Source organism: Rhipicephalus sanguineus, chromosome 11 (assembly GCF_013339695.2).
Source record: "Rhipicephalus sanguineus isolate Rsan-2018 chromosome 11, BIME_Rsan_1.4, whole genome shotgun sequence".
Lineage (NCBI taxonomy): Eukaryota > Metazoa > Arthropoda > Arachnida > Ixodida > Ixodidae > Rhipicephalus > Rhipicephalus sanguineus.
Genome location: NC_051186.1, coordinates 13,170,786 through 13,191,984, shown reverse-complemented (window position 1 = coordinate 13,191,984; position 21,199 = coordinate 13,170,786). Strand labels below are relative to the sequence as shown.

The following is a 21,199-nucleotide window of genomic DNA, read 5'->3' as shown; positions in this document are numbered from 1 at the left end:
GGTTCATTAGTGAAGGAAACTCCACAGGTATCTACGTCTTCTGTAGCTGCATAGTATTTCCCAGGTGGTCTGTAGATTGTGAGGATGTCATCCAGCTCAGTGTACTTGCCCAAAATGTTCAGTGTGGTTACAATTGGTATGCTTGGCTCCCTAGACATTTGCCTACAATCCATGGTATTTTGCCTTAATCCAGCAGGATGTCTACGAAGCCCTTGCCTTACCAGAGCCAGAGGCTGGCCATGCAGAGAGCAGCAATCAGCATGACTGGAGCTGCCAAGGGGATACCCCCACTCAGTGCAGTGATGCACAGGGAGCTCTGCCACAGACGCGTGATGTTTATGTGCAAACAACTGCGCATGCACAGAGTCCAAAGGCTGTACAGACGTACATCAGGGGGCAATCTATTGGTGAGAGCGGGACTGCTAATATCTTTAGCCTAGAAAGACTCACATTCAATGGGCAGGCTTGAAAATATTTTCAATGCACAGGTGTCCAAGTCAGCTCATTGCCTACTCGTGACAGCTGTGACCAAACTGATGACATGCTGCTGTACAGTGACGAGGTGCTACCGGAAGTGAGGCCTTTGTGCTCTACTCCAAAGCGTGGTGCAAATGCCCCAGGTCTCAATCTGAGCAGGTATGCAAATTTCATTCGAGTTATCCATTAATGCTCTAAGTGACTTTAGAGAGATGTGAGAATTGTATGCATTTTTACAAATTTTCCAGGACTGACTACTTCAGCGATGACACATCCAGCTCTGGGGACCTTGAGTCAGGCTTGCAGTAAGGAACATCTCCTTTATTTATTTTGGATATTATGCACTTAATATGTAGCTGTGCCCTGTGAAATGTAACTCCAATAAGGTGACTTTCTTTGCTTGACAGCCGAATGTAACCCCCACCGACAGTCTGCATGTAAACCATCAGTATGGTGTCTTACCAATGTCGATACATTTTCAGACACATTGATATGTTGCCATACAATATGACAATGTTGTAGTAAACATGGTTACGTATTAGGGAGTTTTCGAATAGGGACCTTAAAAGTTCGGGGCCCCAAAGTGCTTTGCGCAGGCTGACTTTGGGTCAAGCAGGAGTTAATAGTTTTCGAATATGGTTTTATGCTCAGTGTTTGCGTCTTGTGCTTGCAGCACAAGACGCTTGGCCTTGGCCGAGAGCTATCGCTTCAATGGGGGCCATTATGTTTGTTTGACGCAAAGCTTCTGGGCCAGGCTTTGGGGATCCCACTAAATTTGAGAAACAGTGTCCATAATGCAAAACACAAACGCTGCTGGGTCACGTGCACGCGCAGTGGCCTTGAGCCTGTTTCTTTGTGGCCTCTACTCGAAAACTCACTGTGTTCCACAGTCTTTAAAATTATTATGGTGGGGTACTGTTTACACAGATGTCTGCTAGTGTTTTTAACAGTACTATAACGACAACCAAGTCAGCTGTTTGTCGCTGTGCAATATTTAGTTCAACTGTTCTTACACTGCAGTAGGTGTGAACACCGTTCAAGTGGTGTTGCAACTAATGTACATCTACTTTCCTGAATACTCGTTATGTATCATGTGATTGCTTGCCCATGTATCTTCAAGATGTTGTCTTGCTGATGTTCTTCCGACTTTTTACAGCAACTACACAAATGACTCCTCATATGTCTGTGACGAGCTGAATGATGACACTGATAATGAGTAAGTTTATTGCTGTTTTTCAAGTTTCCTGTAAGCATTACAGACACGCAAAAAATGCCATGAAACTCTTGCACTTTTTTGCGTGTACAACAGCTCCAAAAAGTGACTTAGGAGTGGTTTTGAAGTAAGCAGATAAAGGGTGACATTTGAAGGATGATTGTCCCAGGCAATTGCAGTCTTGATAAAAAACAATTGAAGGGGCATGGTGCTGCAGCCATAGGGGCTATGCACCTTTATCAGGGCTCCTGTGCTTAGGGATGTGATGAACTGGATTGATGAGTGTGATTGGACAAAATATACGAAGAGCTATGATGTACTGAAAGCCTTGTTATTTTGTAGTGTATTTGATGACCTGGTAGATGTGCGTTTCCTTTCGCGTTAATTACAAAAGTAGTGTAACAGTGATCAAAATTTATTGATCTAAAGGCGTGGTTTTGTTTTAATTCAATGTGATCGGTTTCTGTGGAATTCCAAACAGAGGAAACATATTTGAATTATGATTTCTGCTCTGTAAGCTAGTAGTTTTACAAAAAAGGGAAGCATGACTGTGAATATGGTCAAACCGTAACAGTGTGGTACATCCCTTTAACGAAGCCATAGGCACATATTCTTTAAACAGACTGTGCATTTACGACTTCGAAAAAACAACCAGCATAATTAAATGAAGCATAAACAGAAGTCTACTGATAGGTAATGGCAAAATACTTGCTTATAATCTTTTGATTACCTTTTCTGTAAAGCGACAGTTACATAGGAAGGGTCTGTAAATTGCTGCACGGTCAATTATTTCATGAAGGTCATCAAGCAAGGTGTACACCATTGGAATTGATTGTAAATATTACATGAAGTGCGCTAAATGACTGATTAATGGAGTTAAAATAGGTTATTTGTTATGGCAGGTGTCTGCAAAATCACATTTAATGTGGTGTTTTAATGTCGTCATTAAAATGCTAAGCTATATAATCGAAGGGAAGTTACTTCCTGAATGACAAAATGCCTGCATGATTGATGTTGTGCGGATGTTATGCATTGCAAGATTTCATGGAAATTTTCTACAAGGGTCATCTGAGTCATGTGGGCAGTAGCAAGTACCAATGGCAACAGGTGGTCTTGCTATTGGCATCCTGTTCGAAGGCTTGAGGAGGTAGGATTACGTAAGCAACACAAATCCCAGTGAGCAGTGATAAGTATGTCTCTCCTTGTATCAACGCCTAAATTGGGGTGTGAAGGCCAAACCTCTGAATTGTCAGTGAAGAGTGCTGCCATGTAAGTTATTACCACGACTGCGTAGTTTGATTGCTAAGTGACAGTGCACAATTTTCCATATTTGAGTAATACGCGCTTGGTGTCAACTAACAGAAACAATGAGTTGTCTACACAACAGCTGGATGGTTGTGGCAACTGCTGCGTTTCTTTCAGAATAACTTTGTTTTTTGGGTGGTGTTTATCAACAGCAAGTGGGCTTATGTCAAAGTTTGGATTCAAGAGACTGCTACTGTACATAATTGCATGAAGTCTTTTCATGCAAGTCATACGCTAGGTGAAAAATCTTCACTTACATCAATTCTAGAGACTGTTCTTTCTGCTAGCATGGAGGATTCTTCCTTAAAATACAATTTATTTCCTGCATGTTCTTGCGCAGTGAGTGAAGCTGCTAATGAATGAGCATTTTACGTTATCTTTGCAGGCTGCCTGCGCAAGGATTGGGTGAAGACGGAGTGGCTGAAAAAAAATACATCGTCTTTCAGTCGTGCTTGATGGAACTCTTGCACCATTGCAAGATTTGTGGAGCATCGGGAAGCACGGTTGACATTGTGGCAAGTGGAACGATGATTTCAACGACCACGAAATGTTCAGGAAACCATGTGACAAAGTGGTGTAGCCAGCCAATGGCTAAAGGAAAGCCACTTGGCAATTTGCTGTTGAGCTGTGCTATACTGTTTACTGGGAGCAGCCCAACTAAGGTCATACGCCTGCTCTCTGTAATGGGGGTGCAGTCGCTGCAGAAGACACAGTACTTTCAGTACCAGAGGTGCTATCTACTTCCAGCAGTTGAGCAGGTTAGTACCAGTGCTAATAAGGTTGCAACAGGGGCTAGTTGGCTCGACATTGCCTTGCAGCAAGGTCGACAGTTGGGCTAGTTGGTAAGGTTCCATAATATTTTAGAGCAGCGCAAAAGACGGGACAAAGGACAAGAAGTTCACAGACGAGCGCTTACTCGCTTACTCGCAGTTTTTTGGAGGCGGGGTAGATGGACGCTTTTTGGCTTTTGTGTTTTTTTATGGTTTTGTTGGCTTACCTTGCTGCTGCCTATCTGGTATTATGACGGTAGAGTTTTACCTATCGCTATTTCTTGGTTCTTTTGGTTTTCTTGCCCTTGCGCATGTTAGTATGATCCCCACGTGGCGGCGATAACACAGATCATTTGGGTCACCTTCTGTATGTTTCCTTTTCCTTGGTTCTTCTAATAAATCTGCCAGTTGCGAGTAAGCGCTCGTCTGTGAACTTCTTGTCCTTTGTCCCGTCTTTTGCGCTGCTCTAAAATATTATGGACATTGTCTTGTAATTTCAGTAATGTAATGTCAATTAGTATCAGAGGTGTTGCTTTTTGGTTTTGAGTCTTCTCACTTTTGCCACTGTCATGAACGGCGTTCGTATCAAGGTTGAGCTCATGTCTAAGTTCATTTCGACTTACTGTTAGTGCGACAACTAATAAATAGCTCTCAATTTTAAGACTCTCAGGGTCCATACAGGGCCTTGAAAGCCTTGGTATTGGTACTTAGTGAAGCCTCTAACACCTCGGTAGAGCCAGTGCTGCGGTAGTTTGTAACTGTAGTAGCACATTTTGAAAGACGTTTATAAATTGCAAATGCAGAATGGTTAGAGCACAGGTAATAAGCAGTTTTTAACATTAAATGTACTTGCAGCAATTTTTCATTGTTGCACAAGTTAGATATCTTGTCCCATGTTTTAAACTGAGCCAAACCATCAACACTCCAGCATGTTTGTACAAATTCCGTGTCCTGTTCATGGCAGGCAGGAGCTTGATCAAAGTATCATAGTGAAGTGTACTCTAATTTTACTTTAGTGTGGATATCAGTGTTTCTGTTACCTATTTTATTCTTGAACTTGACTTTAAACTTTGTCTCTCTGTAGTTAGACATCAAAAGAGACTTTTGCAGCATTAATGCTGTGCACATTTGTTCTGTGTTGTGAAATGAAAGCCAGCTAGTTGTGATAAAATTGTAACTGGTTAACATTAGCGCAATGAAAGTATCCAGAACACTTTGGAAACATTGTAGTAAGGTACTCATCCGGGATTCATTTGACAGGGCTTTGAAAGTGCTTGATTTTTTATTTTTGCAACTGGCACTAACCGTGGCACTCACGAGCTGTTGGCTGGAGCAGCACAGATGCACATTGCAGGCATAGTGCAAGGAAACACAGGAGCCTGCCACGTGTTCTTTCCTGCGGCTCCATACATTTTGATGCTTGCCAGAGCAGATAATTCAAGACCGCAACAAAAGTTTGTTTCTTTTAGCACCAGGCTGAGCTATACACCAGAGCATGCAGCGCTTGTTTAAGTTCTTGTAGATAAGATGTTTCAAACCTAAGGAGATTATGCAGAAGATTTTGGCAGGCAACTTGACGGCAAGTCTGCAGTGAAAGTAGAATTACATTGGAGCACCATATTTTATTACACATCCTAAGTCATCACCTTAATGAAAACCTCAGACAACGAAGCCAGGGGAAGTATAGGAGACGTTATTTGTACTTTCTTAACTGCATTGTTGTAATTGTGATATAAACATGAAGAAAATGAAGTGGTCTTGCTGCCAGTAGGGACTGAACCTGCAACCTTTAGATAATGCGCCAGATCCTCTGCCAGTTGAACTACGGCAGCGGTCATCCTCCCATCCACTTTATTGTGCATTTCTGTGCAGGAACACTTGCCCTTAAATTCCCTTCTTTTTGTGCAGGCATGGCACTCCCACCAGAGGACCTTAATTGAAGAGGCCAAGCACCAGCCACGCTCACTAGCAGGTGATGGCAGGTGTGACACGCCGGGCCATTCAGCAGACTTCGGGACGTACACGTTGCTCGACACTGACCTCAACAAAATCTTGCACATTGAGCTTGTCAAGGTATGTTGTGGTTTCTTATGTTTCATTGTGTTGCACATCAGTGTATGAATGCTGCTGGCCATGTTTGTGTTTTGGTGGCCACGTTGCCTAAAATGCACTTCTCATATCAAAATTTCCTGGCCCTTGTGGGATTCAGTTATGGCTATCCATCTGTGAGCCAGGCATAGCCACTGTACCAAGCCAAGTAACTGAATATTACAAGCATTGTCTAAAGCTACATAACCAAGCAGTGCGATTAGCCATTTTTCAATACCTCGCAGAAAGCATGTTCAAAATGGTGTTGGATTTGAAAGCGTTCTAACGCTAAGCAATGTCCTACTACAGTAACACTTAGCTGGCATGCCCTGCCAGCAGGAATGTGAAAGGGGCCCTCTAACACTATTGAAGCCCCCATTTTTTACTCACGGGTTGCGTAGACTGAAGGATGCAAAGATTAATGCAGCAAGAGCGGCAGTGACAGCGGCACATAATCTGAAGTTATTCAGCCTAGAAAATTTGACATATAAGAAAAAAAATGCCCACCCTCAACTTGATTTTCGTAGGGTCACATGACCTCATTTCACTCGCCACTGACGGTGCAAAATGCCACCAATGGAACGAGCTGAAAGGTCCTACGTAGGGGAAGCTTACATGCCATTGTTGCCTGTTCCACCCAGCAGGGTGATCACGCATTTACCACAGTTACAAATAACATGGTGCCGCACACCCCCCTCCGTCCGAGAAAAAAAAGGTGAGACCAATAACAATGCATCGAAGTGAAAGATTTTCACCCTTTGAATGTCGTAACAATCATGAGGGCACAACAAAACGCTGCTCAGGAGAGTACACCAGGCAAGAAGAAAAACTTTCACGTGACGAAAAACCTCGTGACACACAAGGCAAGGGGAACTGGCTTTATGAGAAGCGGGGAAAATTTTCCCATAAATCACTAAAACAATGCGGGCTTGTTGATGAACCAAAAGTCACGGGTTTGATCCCAGCCGCTGTGGTCGCATTTCAATGGCAGCGAATGCTAGAGGCCCATGTATACTGTGCGATGTGAGAACACCAGATGGCAGTGGTGTAGCCAGAAGGTGGCACTCGGGGCATGGCCCTCCCAGATGGAGGAGGGCCATGCCCCGAGTTTGGGAAGGGTGCAACAGGATCATATCAGAAAGGAAAGGTGGGAGTGTAGGAATGCTAATTCATCGCGGTGCCAAATGGGTTAGAGTGAAACAGACGTGTTCAGAGCACATCTGGGTTTTGGGCGCAGTAGGTGGAAAGAAAACGTGGCTAGGGGTTGCCTACTTGTGGATGGGAAATAACTGCAGAGAAAAGAATCACGAGATAGTGGATTGCATGAGTGAGGATATTAAGGAATTTGGTAATGGGGCCGAAATCATCCTTCTAGGGGACATGAACGCTCACATTCATGACCTTGACGGATATTCAGACACCAATGGCAAGTTATTGCTAGATCTCTGCGAGCAACATAGTCTTGAGATAGTTACCGTGGGGCCTAAGTGTGAGGGGCAGATCACGTGGGAAGTCGGAAACAGGCAATCGAGCATTGATTATTGTTTCATGACAGAAGGAATATATGACAAACTTAGAGAGATGAGAATAGACGAGGAAGGCATTAACAGCTTGGGTAGTGATCATAAACGCATAATATTACAAATGGGATATAAAACTGAAAATAAGAACATATAGAATCAAAGTTTGGCAGCTTGTATCTAAATGACAAACAAATAACAAATATAGCTGCAAGAGTCAAGGAAAAAGTAGACGAACTACCAGGCAAGGACTGGGAGTACAGTGAGCTGTTAGATCTAATGACGAAAGAGGTAGGGAGAGAGAAGAAAACTATTTGCTGGAAAGGAAAGAGGAAGCCAAAAAGTTGGTCGAACAAGGAAATCCGGGAAGCGATCGAGAAGCGGCGTGAAGCATCACGGAATCATAGAAGGGCATAAAAGGACAAGCGACCGCACGACAAAGTCAACGAAATATGGGAAATATATCTAGAGAAAAAATCCATTGTACAGAAATTGGTCGAGGCAGAAATTAAAGGTGAAAGTGAACGCTGAGTGACAGAGATTCATGAAAAAAAGGAGGCCGCACCTAGGATATTTAGGAGCCACATAAAGGCGCTAGGTCGGAAGTCTGTCACAACGCAACAACATATTGTAGATGAAAGAGGAAATCAATTGGAAGGGTACGAAGCGCTAGGTTACATCCGAAAGGTAACAGCTGATTCGTTTAAAAAGAGCGTCCAGAGGATTTCCCCGGTGAGTAAAAGGGTGGCAAAGAGAGCAACCGAGGGAGAGCTAGAACTGGAGAATTTGAACTGGAAAAAGGCCGAAGGAAAAATTTCAAAGCGCACTGCCGCGGGTTTAGATGGGATTCCCGTTAGCCTCATTAACGAACTAGGAAATAGCGCTAAAGAAGCACTGCTGAAAACTGTAGAAAAACTTAAAGGACAGGCAAATACCGGATAGTTGGCGAAAAAGTAGAATGAACTTAATCTACAAAGGCAAGGGAGAAAAGGATAATATTCGCTCGTATAGACCACTAACCATTACATCGGTACTATACAGGTTGGCGATGCAAGCAGTAAAAATGAAAATACAAACGTGGGCAGAACACAACAATATTTTGGGAGAACTCCAGAATGGATTTCGAGTCGACAGGCAGTTAGACGATAACCTGTTTGTTCTCGCTCAGTGTATAGAAATATCTAAAATAGAAAATAGGCCCTTGTACGTGGCTTTCCTAGACATCACTGGGGCGTACGAGAACGTTAATCAGGAAATTGTGTGGCATATATTGAAAGGAATGGGCATAGGCGACGACTGTATACAGCTTTTGAGGGAGATATACCAAGGAAATACAGTTTGCATAGAATGGGAAGGAATGAGTAGCAAAGAGAACGTTGAGATATTGGCGGACAGTGGCTACATGCCCTAAGCAGATACCAATGTGAAAATGTCTGAACGCTCGATACAGAATTTAATAGTTTGGTACAAAATTCTCGGCTACCAGGATTGTGTCACTCAGAAGTGCTCCTCAACTATAACCCCTCGGTCATTTTCGTTACGTCTCTCTCACTGTCATGTTAAAAGCTGCATAATTTTTTCCTCGCCCTGTATCTTTGTGGTGTCGTCATGGTCGGTCCTTTCCTAAAGCTCAGAAGCATGAATGTTGTATCACAGCAAGGTATTGTGACGAAAAGTACTGCCCTCTGTGTTGCTCCCTCTGAAGCACTGACATTGTGAAATTATGTGCCACAAATTCGGCTATAAATTAGCCAAAGGCGTGTATCTGTGTGTCATTACTGTTTGTAAACATCTACTGATTACCGTAAGGAATCAAATGATTGGCAATCAAGTTATCGTTTTCTGATGCCAAGTTATGAAGGGAAGTTAGTCACCGAGTAAACTTCATGATGTATACAAGGTAGGACTATATGATGTGGCTCATGTTCAGGTAATGCATTTTGAAACCGCTCTGCGACATCACAAATGGCTTCTGTATTATGTTGCAGTCAACAGAAGTTGCTTCCAGCAACCGAATGGAAAGAGAAGGACTGCAGAGAGCACTTCACGAGCTGACCCATCTTGGCCTGCAGATTGAGTCTCTCGTCACTGATCGCCACTCCGAAATTAAAGCCTTCATGAAGCAGTATTATCCAGCAATATGCCACCTGTTTGACTTGTGGCACATTGGAAAAGGTAAACCCATCTGTGTTTTCAGTGTTGCTTAAATGTGAATGTGAACACAGCTTTGTAATATATGCGATATCATTGCAGTCTTTTTCTTTGTTATAGAAATTTGGATTACTTGTTTCACATAGGCTTGAAGAAGAAGATTGTTGCCTTGGGGAGGACAAGGCAGCATGAATCCGTGCTTGGGTGGCGAAAGACCATCATTCGCCATCTTTATTGGTGTGCTATCAACAGTAAGGGCAATGAGGCGTTGTTCTTGGCGAGGTGGCTGTCCATTCTCCGACACATTGTCAACGTACATAGTCACCCTGACCCTCTGCACCCTTCATGCTTTCACGGCGAGCTGCCAGAACGTGACTGGTTGGTCGAAGGTAGGTACTACTAGGAGACGAAGAGAAATTTGTACACCTAAATAAGTTGAAGTGTAACCTGTAGTGGTCAGACTTAACGAGTAAAAAAGTAAAGCACTTTCCTTAAGTGTTAACTTGACTGTCTGTGTACAACGGTTTGGTTTGAATCAGGTAAAAAAACTTTCACAAATTATCATGCCTTTACAGAGTATTTGGCCCCATTGCATCAGGTTTTCAAAGCGTGGGGTTGTGTACTTAGTCTTATTATACATGGCATTGTCGTTAACACATACAAACTTATTATGTTTATATGGTTTTATTCACTGCACTATAAGTCATGTTAAGGTTCAATGACCATCATTAGCATGCAGGTTTGTTTAAAATTAAAGACAACCTCTGCTATAGTTACGATTCAAAGTATAACATGGATAATATTTGACTGTAGATAAAGATAATAAATGTGGGATTTATGTCTGTGAGCTGTTCTTTTTAGAGAACCAAAGCATTTATCATTGCACTCTAGTTCATCATTGACAAAGAAGAGCGCCCAGTAATATTGATTTTTTAATAAAGCTAACTTCTCTTTCTTGTAGTCATTATAGCAGTAAATGATGAAAGGAGACATTGTAAGGCTTGTGCCAAGTGGTGTTCCTTCTCAGTGACTTGTCAGTTGCACAATAAGGTTAGGGAATGGGGTCCCGCAAGACATTTTTAGGGGTCTGTGAATATTTGACTTTCGAATTCGAATCAAATAGTACATCGAATAATTCAATTCGACTTTTGATTAGCTAGTACTGAAGTTTCGAATACTTTAACAGGACGAATATCTAAAACGTGCCAAAAACCAACGGTGCAACTTGGTTAGGGTCGGATGGCTAAAACTAACGCTAACGTCGTTACAGTAGGTCTTTTATTAAAGCTTTCCCCTATATCCTGGTTCAGAAGCGAGCGCATGTTTACCTTAAAGGAGGCTGTCATCTCCGCACCGTCAGCCCTTCACAACTTCGCTTCCGAAACAAAGGTACCTACATCTCGTGTAGTTCGGTTGTGTATTCCACAAGTGCCGTAAGACCGTGTACTCACGTACTTTGTGTAGTCATGACATTGGCTCGTGAAACCCTTGGTGATTGGCTTCACATGTGAAAATTTGTTCACGCTGCGCACTTGCCAGTGCCGCACCGCATCACTCGTTCAGAAACTCATCCTTCCGGCGCTCAGTTAAAACACTGCTGTGAATGCGTGCCCGAAAATTTTTGGGTCAAGAGCACCCATGGCGATGAAGCACATTACTGATATTTAGGGGTGTGCGAATATTCGAAAGTTTCGAATATTCGTCGAATATTACATTCGAAATATTCGTATTCGATTTGAAAATTGTGTATTCGGAAGGTTTCGAATATTCGATAACTTCGAATATTCGAAAAATTCGAATATGCGATTCCATTATCATGCATAAAATAACTCATCCTCCACATTTCTGCTGCATTCGTATCGCTAAAAACGTTGCCGAGAAGAGCAATAAAGATCGTAAGTACACGGAGGCACGATATCTGCCTGCGACTAGCGCCCCAATACATATGATTTATTGGTGGTGCATCTCCGACGTTCAGCGCTGTTGGCGATCATGTAACCGTGCATTTGCAATATTATGCGGCCGTTAACGTACCGCACTACCACTCGTTCACTATGCGGGACCACTTCTGAAGAAAGACAGTGACCCATGTGACTGGTGGCGGACTGTAGGCACCTTCAGATACCCCAGTCTGGCAAAGCTTTGCCCCATGTACCTCCCTATACCAGCCACTTCTGTTCCAAGCGAGCGTGCCTTTTCAGTGGCAGGGAGGGGGGGGGGTGTCTCTGTTACAAGGGAGTGCCTGCTGCCTGATCATGTGGAGCAACTCATATTTCTTCATGATAACATCTAGTCATTACTTTAATTGTGCCGTGATATTTGCTTGTGTTGTGATGTGCATTGTGCAAGCCTGGACATTGTGTTCTGGAGATAGCAGTGTATGTTGTGTTGCCAGTCAGGCTGTTAATGTCTTTTTTTTTTTTCAAATAGCTACATGTTAAATAAAATATTGTTACTGTGGAGGCATTTTTTCTTTGATATTCGATATTCGAAGGTGGATATTTGTATTCAATTCGTATTCGAAAAATTTGATATTCGCACACCCCTACTGTTATTAGATGAGCCGCCGTATTGTGTGACTATAGAGGTGGAGGGGGGGGGAGGGTTCTAGCTACCGTATCCCCCCTCTGTTAGTCGTTAGAAGTGGCGCTGCTGACTGGAATGGCGGGCGCTTCTGTCAACATGCTTGCATGCCTATAAAAGCTGAAAAACAAAGGCTTCCCGAACAAGTGCGTAATAAAGCTGTCACCACGTCGTAGCGTCCCCGATTTTTCCATAGCCTTGCCGAAACCGGCGGTACACATTTCGTGTCAATACCTACTTGATATTCTTGGCCACTATTCGGCACTATTCGATTCGATTCGAGATCAAATTTCACTAGTCGCACACTCCTACACATTTTCAAATTAATGTAGGGTCACTAAATGAAGTGCTTCCAGAATAATATTTGCACACTCTGCACCATCAATATCGCTCACATTTTAAGCATGTATAGTAGAGTTGGTTCTATTTCAAACTTTAAGGCTACATTTTACTTTTCAGACATAACACTGTGTGCACCATAACATTATTGTCATCATATTGTTGAAACTGATGTACATAATTAACGTTTACTGTCTTCCTAAGTGGTATTTTATATTGAGTGCCCTTTGCATGCTACTGCTAACTTACAGTGTTGATCAGTTGCATTCTTTCTTACTGTCAGACAGATACATGGTTCCAGCTACTTTGTTTCCAAGCTCCATTGCAACTAAGCTACTTTATTTTCAAAGGGTCGGAGTCCTTCCTGCGCCTGAGGGGTATTTTGGCAGCACCACATCTTCTTCGTGACCTTCCACGGGCATCACACAAGGCCCAGACATTTGGTCTGGAAGGATTCCACAGCCTGCTAATCCACTTTGCCCCTAAGAGCAGCCGCTTCACCTATGAAGGAATTCTGGCAAGGTAACACCATTCTAAATTGCATTGCATCTCTGTGGTGATCTGTGTTTTGAGTTGCTTGTTCTTAATGGCTTGCGTGCTGCTACTCAACTTTCAATCCGGACAGCACATTGTGCCACTGAATTCAAGTAAACTGTCTGCAACAGAGTTGGAAGAGTTGAACCACGACATAGTGTTTGACTGGTTGTCACATAAGTGTAATAGTATGATAACTTCTCCACACTATGGAAGCACAAAGACACAGAAGACTCGCATACAAAATGCGCATGTTCCTTCTCGGTATTTTGTGTATTTGAATATATACCAACTAGTCTAGCTCTCAATACTGCTGTAACTACTTCATTCCAATTAATTTTTTTCCCCATTTTACTGCCTAGTTTGTCATTCAATTCCCTCTTTCATGGTAGCTATGCACCATGCAACCATAGGTCAGCATACATTCGGCAACCATAGGTCAGCAAGTTATATTTTTTATGCGAATGACACAAGCCTCCTATTTAAAAGCAGCGACATACAGCACCTCACCTTGATGATCAACGAAACAATGGAAAAACTTAGTATATGGAGCGCTGCAAACTGTTTGTTAATAAATTCCAAAAAAACAAAAGTTGTGCTGTTCCATGCGCGTCAAAGCCTGCTTATTTTAGAACCAATGTCATGTTAGCTCAGTTATATCTCGCCTAAATAGGTGTGTAGGTGTTCTAGCGAAAATTCGCTCATACCTTCCCATATCCATAAAATTGTTAATCTATAACACAATATTCTTATCGCACCTTAAATATTGTTTTCTGGTTTGGGAAATACCACATCGTCTAACATTAGCAAACTGCATGTGCTACAAAAGAAGGCGTTACGTCATATTGCCAATGCTGATTACAATGCACCCCCCCCCCCAAAAAAAAAAAAAAATTAGCTTTGCATTATAGTCGGCTTGCATATGCAGCAGTACTGCACATTTTCAAGACACTTCTCTCTGCCTTTACTGAGCGATTACATTCAAGTGTTGATGAATAAACAGTGGCTCCAAGTGGCACGAAACATGGATCACTGGAGAAAAGCGCGAGGGTTTTTCATCATGCAGATTAGACGTTATATAATTTGATGATGACTTTCTAGTGCGAAGCTGTATTTGCAGTGTCACATAGTGTCACTCATGTTTTTAAGATTTCATTCATTGGTTATTAGTGAATTGAAATTCAGATATTTATTTGCATTAAAAAGGAAAAGCAGCACCGTTCCTATTTCATCATTCTATTTATTGCAGAACACGAATTGCAGCTCTGCATTATAATGAAAACAGCTGCAGAGGAACACTGACAGACGCTGCAGGTGTGGAAAGATTTTCGCAGAGATTCTCCCGCGGCGAGAAAGAATGGACTGTGGCTCCAGTGAAAGAGAGAGCAACTTATGGTAAGCAGTACTGTTTAAGCCCAAATATGGCAATTTTGTTACCATGTACAGGATATGGCAATTCATTTGAGTCACTCCTGTCATTCGGCCGTTGTGCTAGGCCTTGCCATGGCTGAACGCAATTGACATTGGCAAGATTGAGGTACATGCTGCAAATAGCGCAACATCACTTGCTCCCATTCACACGAAATATGAATTCTAACAAATGCGGTATTTAGTGCTGAACATTAGATCCCAAACAGTGTACTCCTCTGCACTGCCAACTGCCTTCACAGTCATCTGCTATTCATTCCAAGAATGCTTTGCGCATGTGCACATACATCACACACACTATGGCTAATAATTGACCAGTTTCCAAATTATGTGAGCCCTAGCGATGGTTGATGAAAGAACCCGGATGAAAACGCACCGGTTTCGTTATCATCTCCTTCCACTATTTATTTGAATAGCTCTTTTAGGTCAGCAATTGGAGTGCGCACTTCCCAATTTCTTCAAATGAATTTTTATGTTCTGTCATTGTGCTTAGAGGCTCGAGACACAGTAAGTCAGCAGTTTCTCACGTCGCTTGTTACTGAAAGCACATCGCTGAGAAAGGAAGTGTTCTGTTTCCCCCGAGTTCAGTAGCGTTGGCTGTCGGGCTAGTTGGTACATGGCTGAAGTTCAATTGATGGCGCAAATGCTTGGACTAGGACGAAGAACAAGGATACAGAGAAGCACACTCCACGTCACAGGACGCGGAGCACACTTGTCCACGTCCCGTGTTCTTGGTCCCTGTCCCAGCATTTGCGCCATCAATTCAATTTCTGTTTACGATTTATTTTGTGCTTACCACACCTCAGTTCATGCTCAAATATTGCAAAAAGTTGCGTGAATCTAAACCGAAACAGCTTGTCCAGCAGTGCTGTACAACAGACCTCAAAGGGTTGAAAATTGTCTTGCTGTAATAGCAACCAGAGTGATGTGTAATGCAACTGCTAGTACATCAACTTTTATTGTTAACACTGCACAAATATTGCACTTTGCCTGGCTTCAAATTCGTGAAGGTGAACACTTCAGCTTCTCCTGCAGCAACTTTCTGTGAGATGCCTTGAAGCTGAAAAGAGAAGGACAAACCTATAGCACAAGGATGGCAGTTTCAATGAAACAATGCTGTAATACTGTGCACTGAAAGCCAGGACATCAAGAATATCCATTGAATAAGTTTTACAGCGAAAGCTGTTATGAGATCATTTCACCGGCCGTTTTTGGCGCCGTAGTTGTCCGCCGCCGCCGCCGCCGGTGTCCGTAACCAGTATCGCTCGAAATAAGAAAAAAAACGAAATAAGAAAAAAATTCCAGGATGGAACGAGGTTCGAACCTGGGCCCTCTGCGTGTGAGCCCAGTATTCAACCTCTGAGCCATGCCGGTGCTTGAAACTGCGTTGCAAAAAGGTCCTATACAGGCTTCATGTCGGGAAGGAACCACATTAGCATATGCAATATAGCGTGGTAGAAGAGTAAAGTAAGCACAAAGTGTCGCACAACGTGAATTCTGTAACCAGGCGTCACACAATGCGAATTGCGCAACGAGTAGGTTGTTGAATGCTTCCAACCCATTACAAAGGACTCTGCCATAATTCTTCATCGTCATCAGGCACAGCATCAACAAAGTGCGCATAATGCCTTACATGGGTTTAGCAGGTACCAACGCTCTCCGTAGAATGACGAAAAATGGCACCGTGCCTGCTGCCCTACTTCTCAAAAATTACAATGATTTATAGCGTAGTGGGTTCCTCGCAAGTGCACTTGTATTGGTTGCCAAGGAAGCCCATAAGCGCATGATCCACTTCCTTGGGGTCTCAGTAAAACTACAATGATTTATAGCGTAGTGGGTTCCTCGCGAGTGCACTTGTATTGGTTGCCAAGGAAGCCCATAAGCGCATGATCCATTTCCTCAGGGTCTCAGTAAAGTTCTTCGCCCGCCCCCCGTCTCTCTCCCACGTCAACGTATGTTATACAGCATGACGGGAGAGGGAAATAGCGACAGGGCATCACCCAATGCAAATTACATAACTGGTGGGCCATTTAAAGCTTCCAACCCATTACAAAGGGCTGAGCCTCAATTCTTCATCGTCATCAGTCGTCGCCTCAACAAAGTGCACATAATGCCTTACAGACGTGTAGCTGGGGCCTCGTTTCTCCGCAGAATAACGAATAATGGCTTAGTAGGTGCTTCCCAACTTCACAAAAATTGTGATTTATGGCGTAGTGGGTACCTTTCTAGTTTACTTGTATTGTAGCCTCAAGAGAGCTTACAACGGGCTCTAGAAACGCCGCTCTTCCAGCTTTCGCTGTGACTGTGCTGCGGTTTCAGCGCAGGCCTGGCGTTTTTTAAAGAGTAGGGTGTGTCCAGATAAGATCGAACACGAGGTCCCGGTCACCGTTCCCGATTTTGATGAAATTTACTATAGACACAGGTATTAGGCCCAGAACAATGGTTTCGGAGTTATTTTGCGAAAAAAAAAAAAATTGTTCGCATGATCTGATCTTCCGCATGTAACGAACGGTGTGGCCGCCAGGCTGACTTGGTCACATGCGATTCATTAGAACTTGTTAGCAACCAAAATAATGCAACATTTTTTTATGCAGAATGGTAGATGAGATCCTTGACTTCAATCAGAGGGATATCGAAAAAAATTAAAAATGGCCTTTTTGAGAAAACTATTTTCAAACTTCGGCATTTTTGGTAAACCACTTACGTTTCAGCCCAATTCTAAAGTAAAACAGAGAGCGACGAAACCACAAAAGTTACTTTAAAAGAGAGCACAAATGTCAAAGTTAATGTATACAGAGTTTTATTCTCCGTTTAACTTTCAGCAATAAATTTTTGAAGTACCGGTGTTTTGTGTTGTTTGCGATGTTTTACCTCAAAAGTCCTTTGACAGGTAAGGAAAATTATATACTAATAAAATTGTACGTCACTTGTTCTTTGATGAGAATAAGTATAATGACCAAAAAGTGCACCGTTTTTTCCCTAGGTGCGCTCAAAGTTAACGAATCGCGAAATTGGCAGAAAAGTGATGTTTGCGGCCAAAATTTATATATTTTTTTTTCAAGTGAACAAAATTTTTTTTCACAAAACTAACTTTGAAACCATTGTTCTGGGCTTAATACCTGTGCCTGCAGTAAATTTCATCAAAATCTGGAATGGTGACAGGGACCTCGTGTTCGATCTTATCTCGACACACCCAGTAGCGATACACTTACAAACATTTTTCTACATGTACTCACAGTGGGTTTCTTTTTTTTTTATTTCAGAGTATGTGCCTGCATTGCTAAGCCATGTCATGCAATGCCTCGAGAAGTGGCCATCATTTTCAGCTGCTGAAAACTCAGTTGTGCGAAGCCATCATGACACACTCTCAGCCAAGTATGGTCCAAAGCCATCGATGGAAGATGCAAGGAAGAGGCGATATTCACGCTTTGCACCTCACACATAGATCATTGGTTGATCTGTGATCCTGCTGCCATGTTTGGATCTCTCTCTTCTAGTGTATGTTGTTTAGTGTGCTAGGGACAATGCTTCTACACGGCCTCATCCAGTCATCGCCACTCCCAACTACTGCCCACTCTGTTACCACTGTGGAAGCTGGCCACACCTACCTCTGATGCCAGTACCAAGACATCGGACCGTGTGGTTGCATTGTTAATGTGCTTCGTCCAGTATTGTGACTGGCCATGTGACATCGTCGACTGCCTCACAGCAAATGAGTGGAGGCCTCGACGGCCATCACGTCCACCGTCATTGGTGCACTGTCTGTGTTGACCACGCTGGCCCAACCTGGGCAGGTCGGTTAGCTCATATGCATAAAACTAAAAGCAGCAACTGGTGGAGGTCTGGTTGCTGTTCGTCAAAATAGTGAAGACCTTCCACTGCCGCTCTTAATATTCCAAGGTTCAACATGACAACAGACTCTTTCTGTTGTCAAGTCAAGGATGCTGGCGTGTCTTCATTCTGAATGAAGACACGCCAGCATCCTTACAAAGCCAAGAATTTCAGTGTGGGATTTGGCATGGTCAACTCTGCAGTTGCATGAAGTCTTCATGGAGTTGCACTAATTAAAGTTTATACTAGAAGTTGATTATGAATCACTGTTTGCATCTGGCTACGTAAATCTGGCACTCGTGACAATGTATCCGCTGCTGTAATTTGCTTGTCTGATACGTAGGTGATAGTGATGTCAAAAAAGTTTCTAGATACTTGGCGACAGTTTGCTTTAGTTCTTATTCTGAACACCAATTAGTGGCTTATCAACCGATTACACGAGGCCACAGTAGTGGATGGAATCTTTTCACATGCTAACAAAACCACCGGCAGCTTTTTCTATTAATGCATACTGCTGCTGCGCGATTGTGAGAGCAGGCCTGCCATGTTGCGGCAGTACAGAGTCGATTCTGTAGGAGATGGCATCTGTTAGGACTGCGATTTTCCAACTGTGCAATGCAGTGGCCATATTAGGGTTTTCCATGGGGTGCAGGCACACAAGCTTTTTTTTTCCCCTTTCCACCAGTACACTAGGCAACTTTGTCTTTTCTTTCAACTGAAATAAAACAAACCTTTAAGATGCCCTGAGTGTGTTTTCATTCAAGTGAAATTGAATGCTTTTGCAGTATCCAGACAACAAAGTGTTTTAAACACAAACAGAAGCGATATTTAAAAATTCACGATGACACTGTGGTCAAGTCTGCCATTCTCACCAGTATAATAAAGATGCACTGAATAGTCCATTTTCTTGGACAAATAGGCATGCATGTGCTTTCCTATCATCTATACTACTCACCTACACCCAGGAAAACAGCTCATAATTAGCTGATGGGAATGTGCTCCTTATCCTGTGCAGCACACAACCGGGCAGGGGTTGGCGATTTCCTCTGCCAAGGCGGCCCCAGACCCACCAAACAAACAAACGGTAGGCGGTGTATCTCAGAGCTCTGAAGCAGGTGGAAGAAACAGAAGCATTAGGCACGAGATAGTTCTGGCAAAAGTTGTGCTCAGCTCATGTGGCCCTTCCTAGTTCCTTGTGTGGTAAATATCACGCTTCAGTGCTCATGCCTGTGAGCAGTGGTGGCTTCACTTCTACATTTTATCTTAATTTGTTCAATGTATTACTTGCATACTACGATGACATTGGAATTCAGGATGAAGGAATGGCACTCGTACATTGGGCGCTTATTGTTGGCGCATGAAGAGTGGAAGATGCTGCACGTAACTTATTCACACACACACACATGCAGATGAAAGCACTAGCCTAGTTTGCTGCACTTCCGCGTGGAACGATCACGCTAAAACTAAGCACAGCGGAGATCTCATTTACGCGCTCATATTGAAGTACAAGCAGTAACTCGGTTGTCCATTTGTGTTTATGGAAATATAATGTGGCACATCAAAACATTTGAATACTAGCCCTGTTACCGTTGCCATCCCAGCACATGCGTTCTCACGCGAGGAATGAGCGCTAAAGAATGCATATGCCGCGCGCGAAATGCGTCGGCGCTCGGCAGTCTGGTAGCCCAGAAGCCGGCAGCACGCCTTGTTATGGTGTCGTATTATCGTGCCGTATATCCCACCCAATAATTCTAATTACTCACCTATTCCTGTCGGCGTGCTCGAGATAAGTGGGGTTGTAGAACTCCAGTTGCCGCCTGTTTATTTCCAATAAATCGCCGACCAAGCAAAGGAGTGGGAAAAGCGTGTGGTGCGTGATACAGTTGCTGCCCAGTCCATTCATTAGGCCCCGAACAGCCGGGACCTGGCGGCAACACACATTTTCATCCCTGTGCGCAGGCCGACATTCGCCACAAGTGCACCTGTGTAACAGCATCATGATTCCACGTGTAAATAACAAAACAGGGCTAATTATCCACAGCGAACACTTACCCCTCGTCGCGATACTGCAACGCCAGGGCTTGACGTTCGGCGACTGGCCGTCGTGGCGGCGGGTCGAACAAGAACGGCGAATCAACTGTGTCATACGTCTCTGAATCACAGCTGTCCGACAGTTCCGAGACACTGTCTGTATCAGACGCGGCACTGTCAGTCGCAGACATTCCAGCTGATGCGCGGCGTGCTCACCTCTCTACTGTGCGCCTGCTCGTCCCGGCTGTCACAGTTTTCATACTCCGCGCCGGCGTGACCGGCATGCATTGCACGACTTCCGGTTCGTTCGTAACAACTTCTACGTCATACGTAGAGAGTGCACTCGGTTGGGTTTCGGTTTCGGTGTTGCGCTTTTTTGCTTATTTAAAATTATTCTCCAATTTGCCGAGTATTTCTGCTATCGGGCCCGTAACAGGAGTGTCTCGGGAACATAAAAGCACCATTACTTTGACATGGCCAAAAATCGCCGGAGTTGGCCTTTAAGATACTTCGCATGTAAAAATTCGGTGTGGAGTGCACGATAACTGTCTCTCAAGTGAGGACACCTCAACCGATACACTCACGGGGATTGGGGAAATGAAGGGACAGTGAGAGTGAAAAGAGAATGGTAAAAGAAGAAAAAGAAAGGTATGAGTGGAAAAAAGTGAGGGGGGAGGGCAGGAGAACGGGCGTCCGAGTCACCGTGGTGAGTGGCTGAAAAATTCGTTCGACTAGGCCGGCATCCTCGAGAAAAGCGAGTAGGGCCGCAAGGGCTGATCGGCGACGGTGCACGCGGCCGCTGGGATGGAGCAAGTCCTGAAGTGTCGTACACTGCAGTCCGACGAGGTGGTACTTCATGACGACCCGCTTCCGCGTATTGTTGAGAGAAGGGCAGTGAAGGTGGCACAGGGTTTCGATCGCGTCGCAAT

The 21,199-nt window shown here is 43.6% G+C and overlaps 2 protein-coding genes and 1 long non-coding RNA gene across 3 annotated transcripts in view; 2 read left to right on the top strand and 1 right to left on the bottom strand.

Moving 5' to 3' along the window:
• LOC119374462 (uncharacterized oxidoreductase SERP2049) overlaps positions 1-21,199 on the top strand; it is a 177,324-nt gene that overhangs the window by 110,749 nt on the left and 45,376 nt on the right. The window lies entirely within an intron of this gene.
• Positions 495-18,349, top strand: LOC119374459 (uncharacterized). Its single transcript, XM_037644561.2, has 10 exons — positions 495-636; positions 726-782; positions 1,634-1,693; positions 3,381-3,753; positions 5,674-5,838; positions 9,362-9,548; positions 9,671-9,913; positions 12,797-12,968; positions 14,230-14,375; positions 17,672-18,349. Exons 1-10 carry the CDS (start codon positions 542-544, stop codon positions 17,851-17,853), a joined length of 1,680 nt encoding a protein of 559 aa, XP_037500489.1. The 5' UTR covers positions 495-541; the 3' UTR covers positions 17,854-18,349.
• LOC119374463 (uncharacterized) lies at positions 15,282-20,459 on the bottom strand. Its single transcript, XR_005180183.2, has 4 exons — positions 20,292-20,459; positions 20,003-20,221; positions 19,195-19,345; positions 15,282-15,468 (listed from the first exon to the last, which is right to left on the bottom strand). It is a non-coding gene; the product is annotated as an uncharacterized LOC119374463 (long non-coding RNA).

Bases quoted from the DNA above. Each gene is read 5' to 3' on its own strand.
- LOC119374459 (XM_037644561.2), top strand. From the start codon at position 542: ATGCTGCTGTACAGTGACGAGGTGCTACCGGAAGTGAGGCCTTTGTGC. The intron at 637-725 runs GTATGCAAATTT...CAAATTTTCCAG, and splicing joins CCAGGTCTCAATCTGAGCAG to GACTGACTACTTCAGCGATG. The intron at 5,839-9,361 runs GTATGTTGTGGT...ATTATGTTGCAG, and splicing joins TGCACATTGAGCTTGTCAAG to TCAACAGAAGTTGCTTCCAG.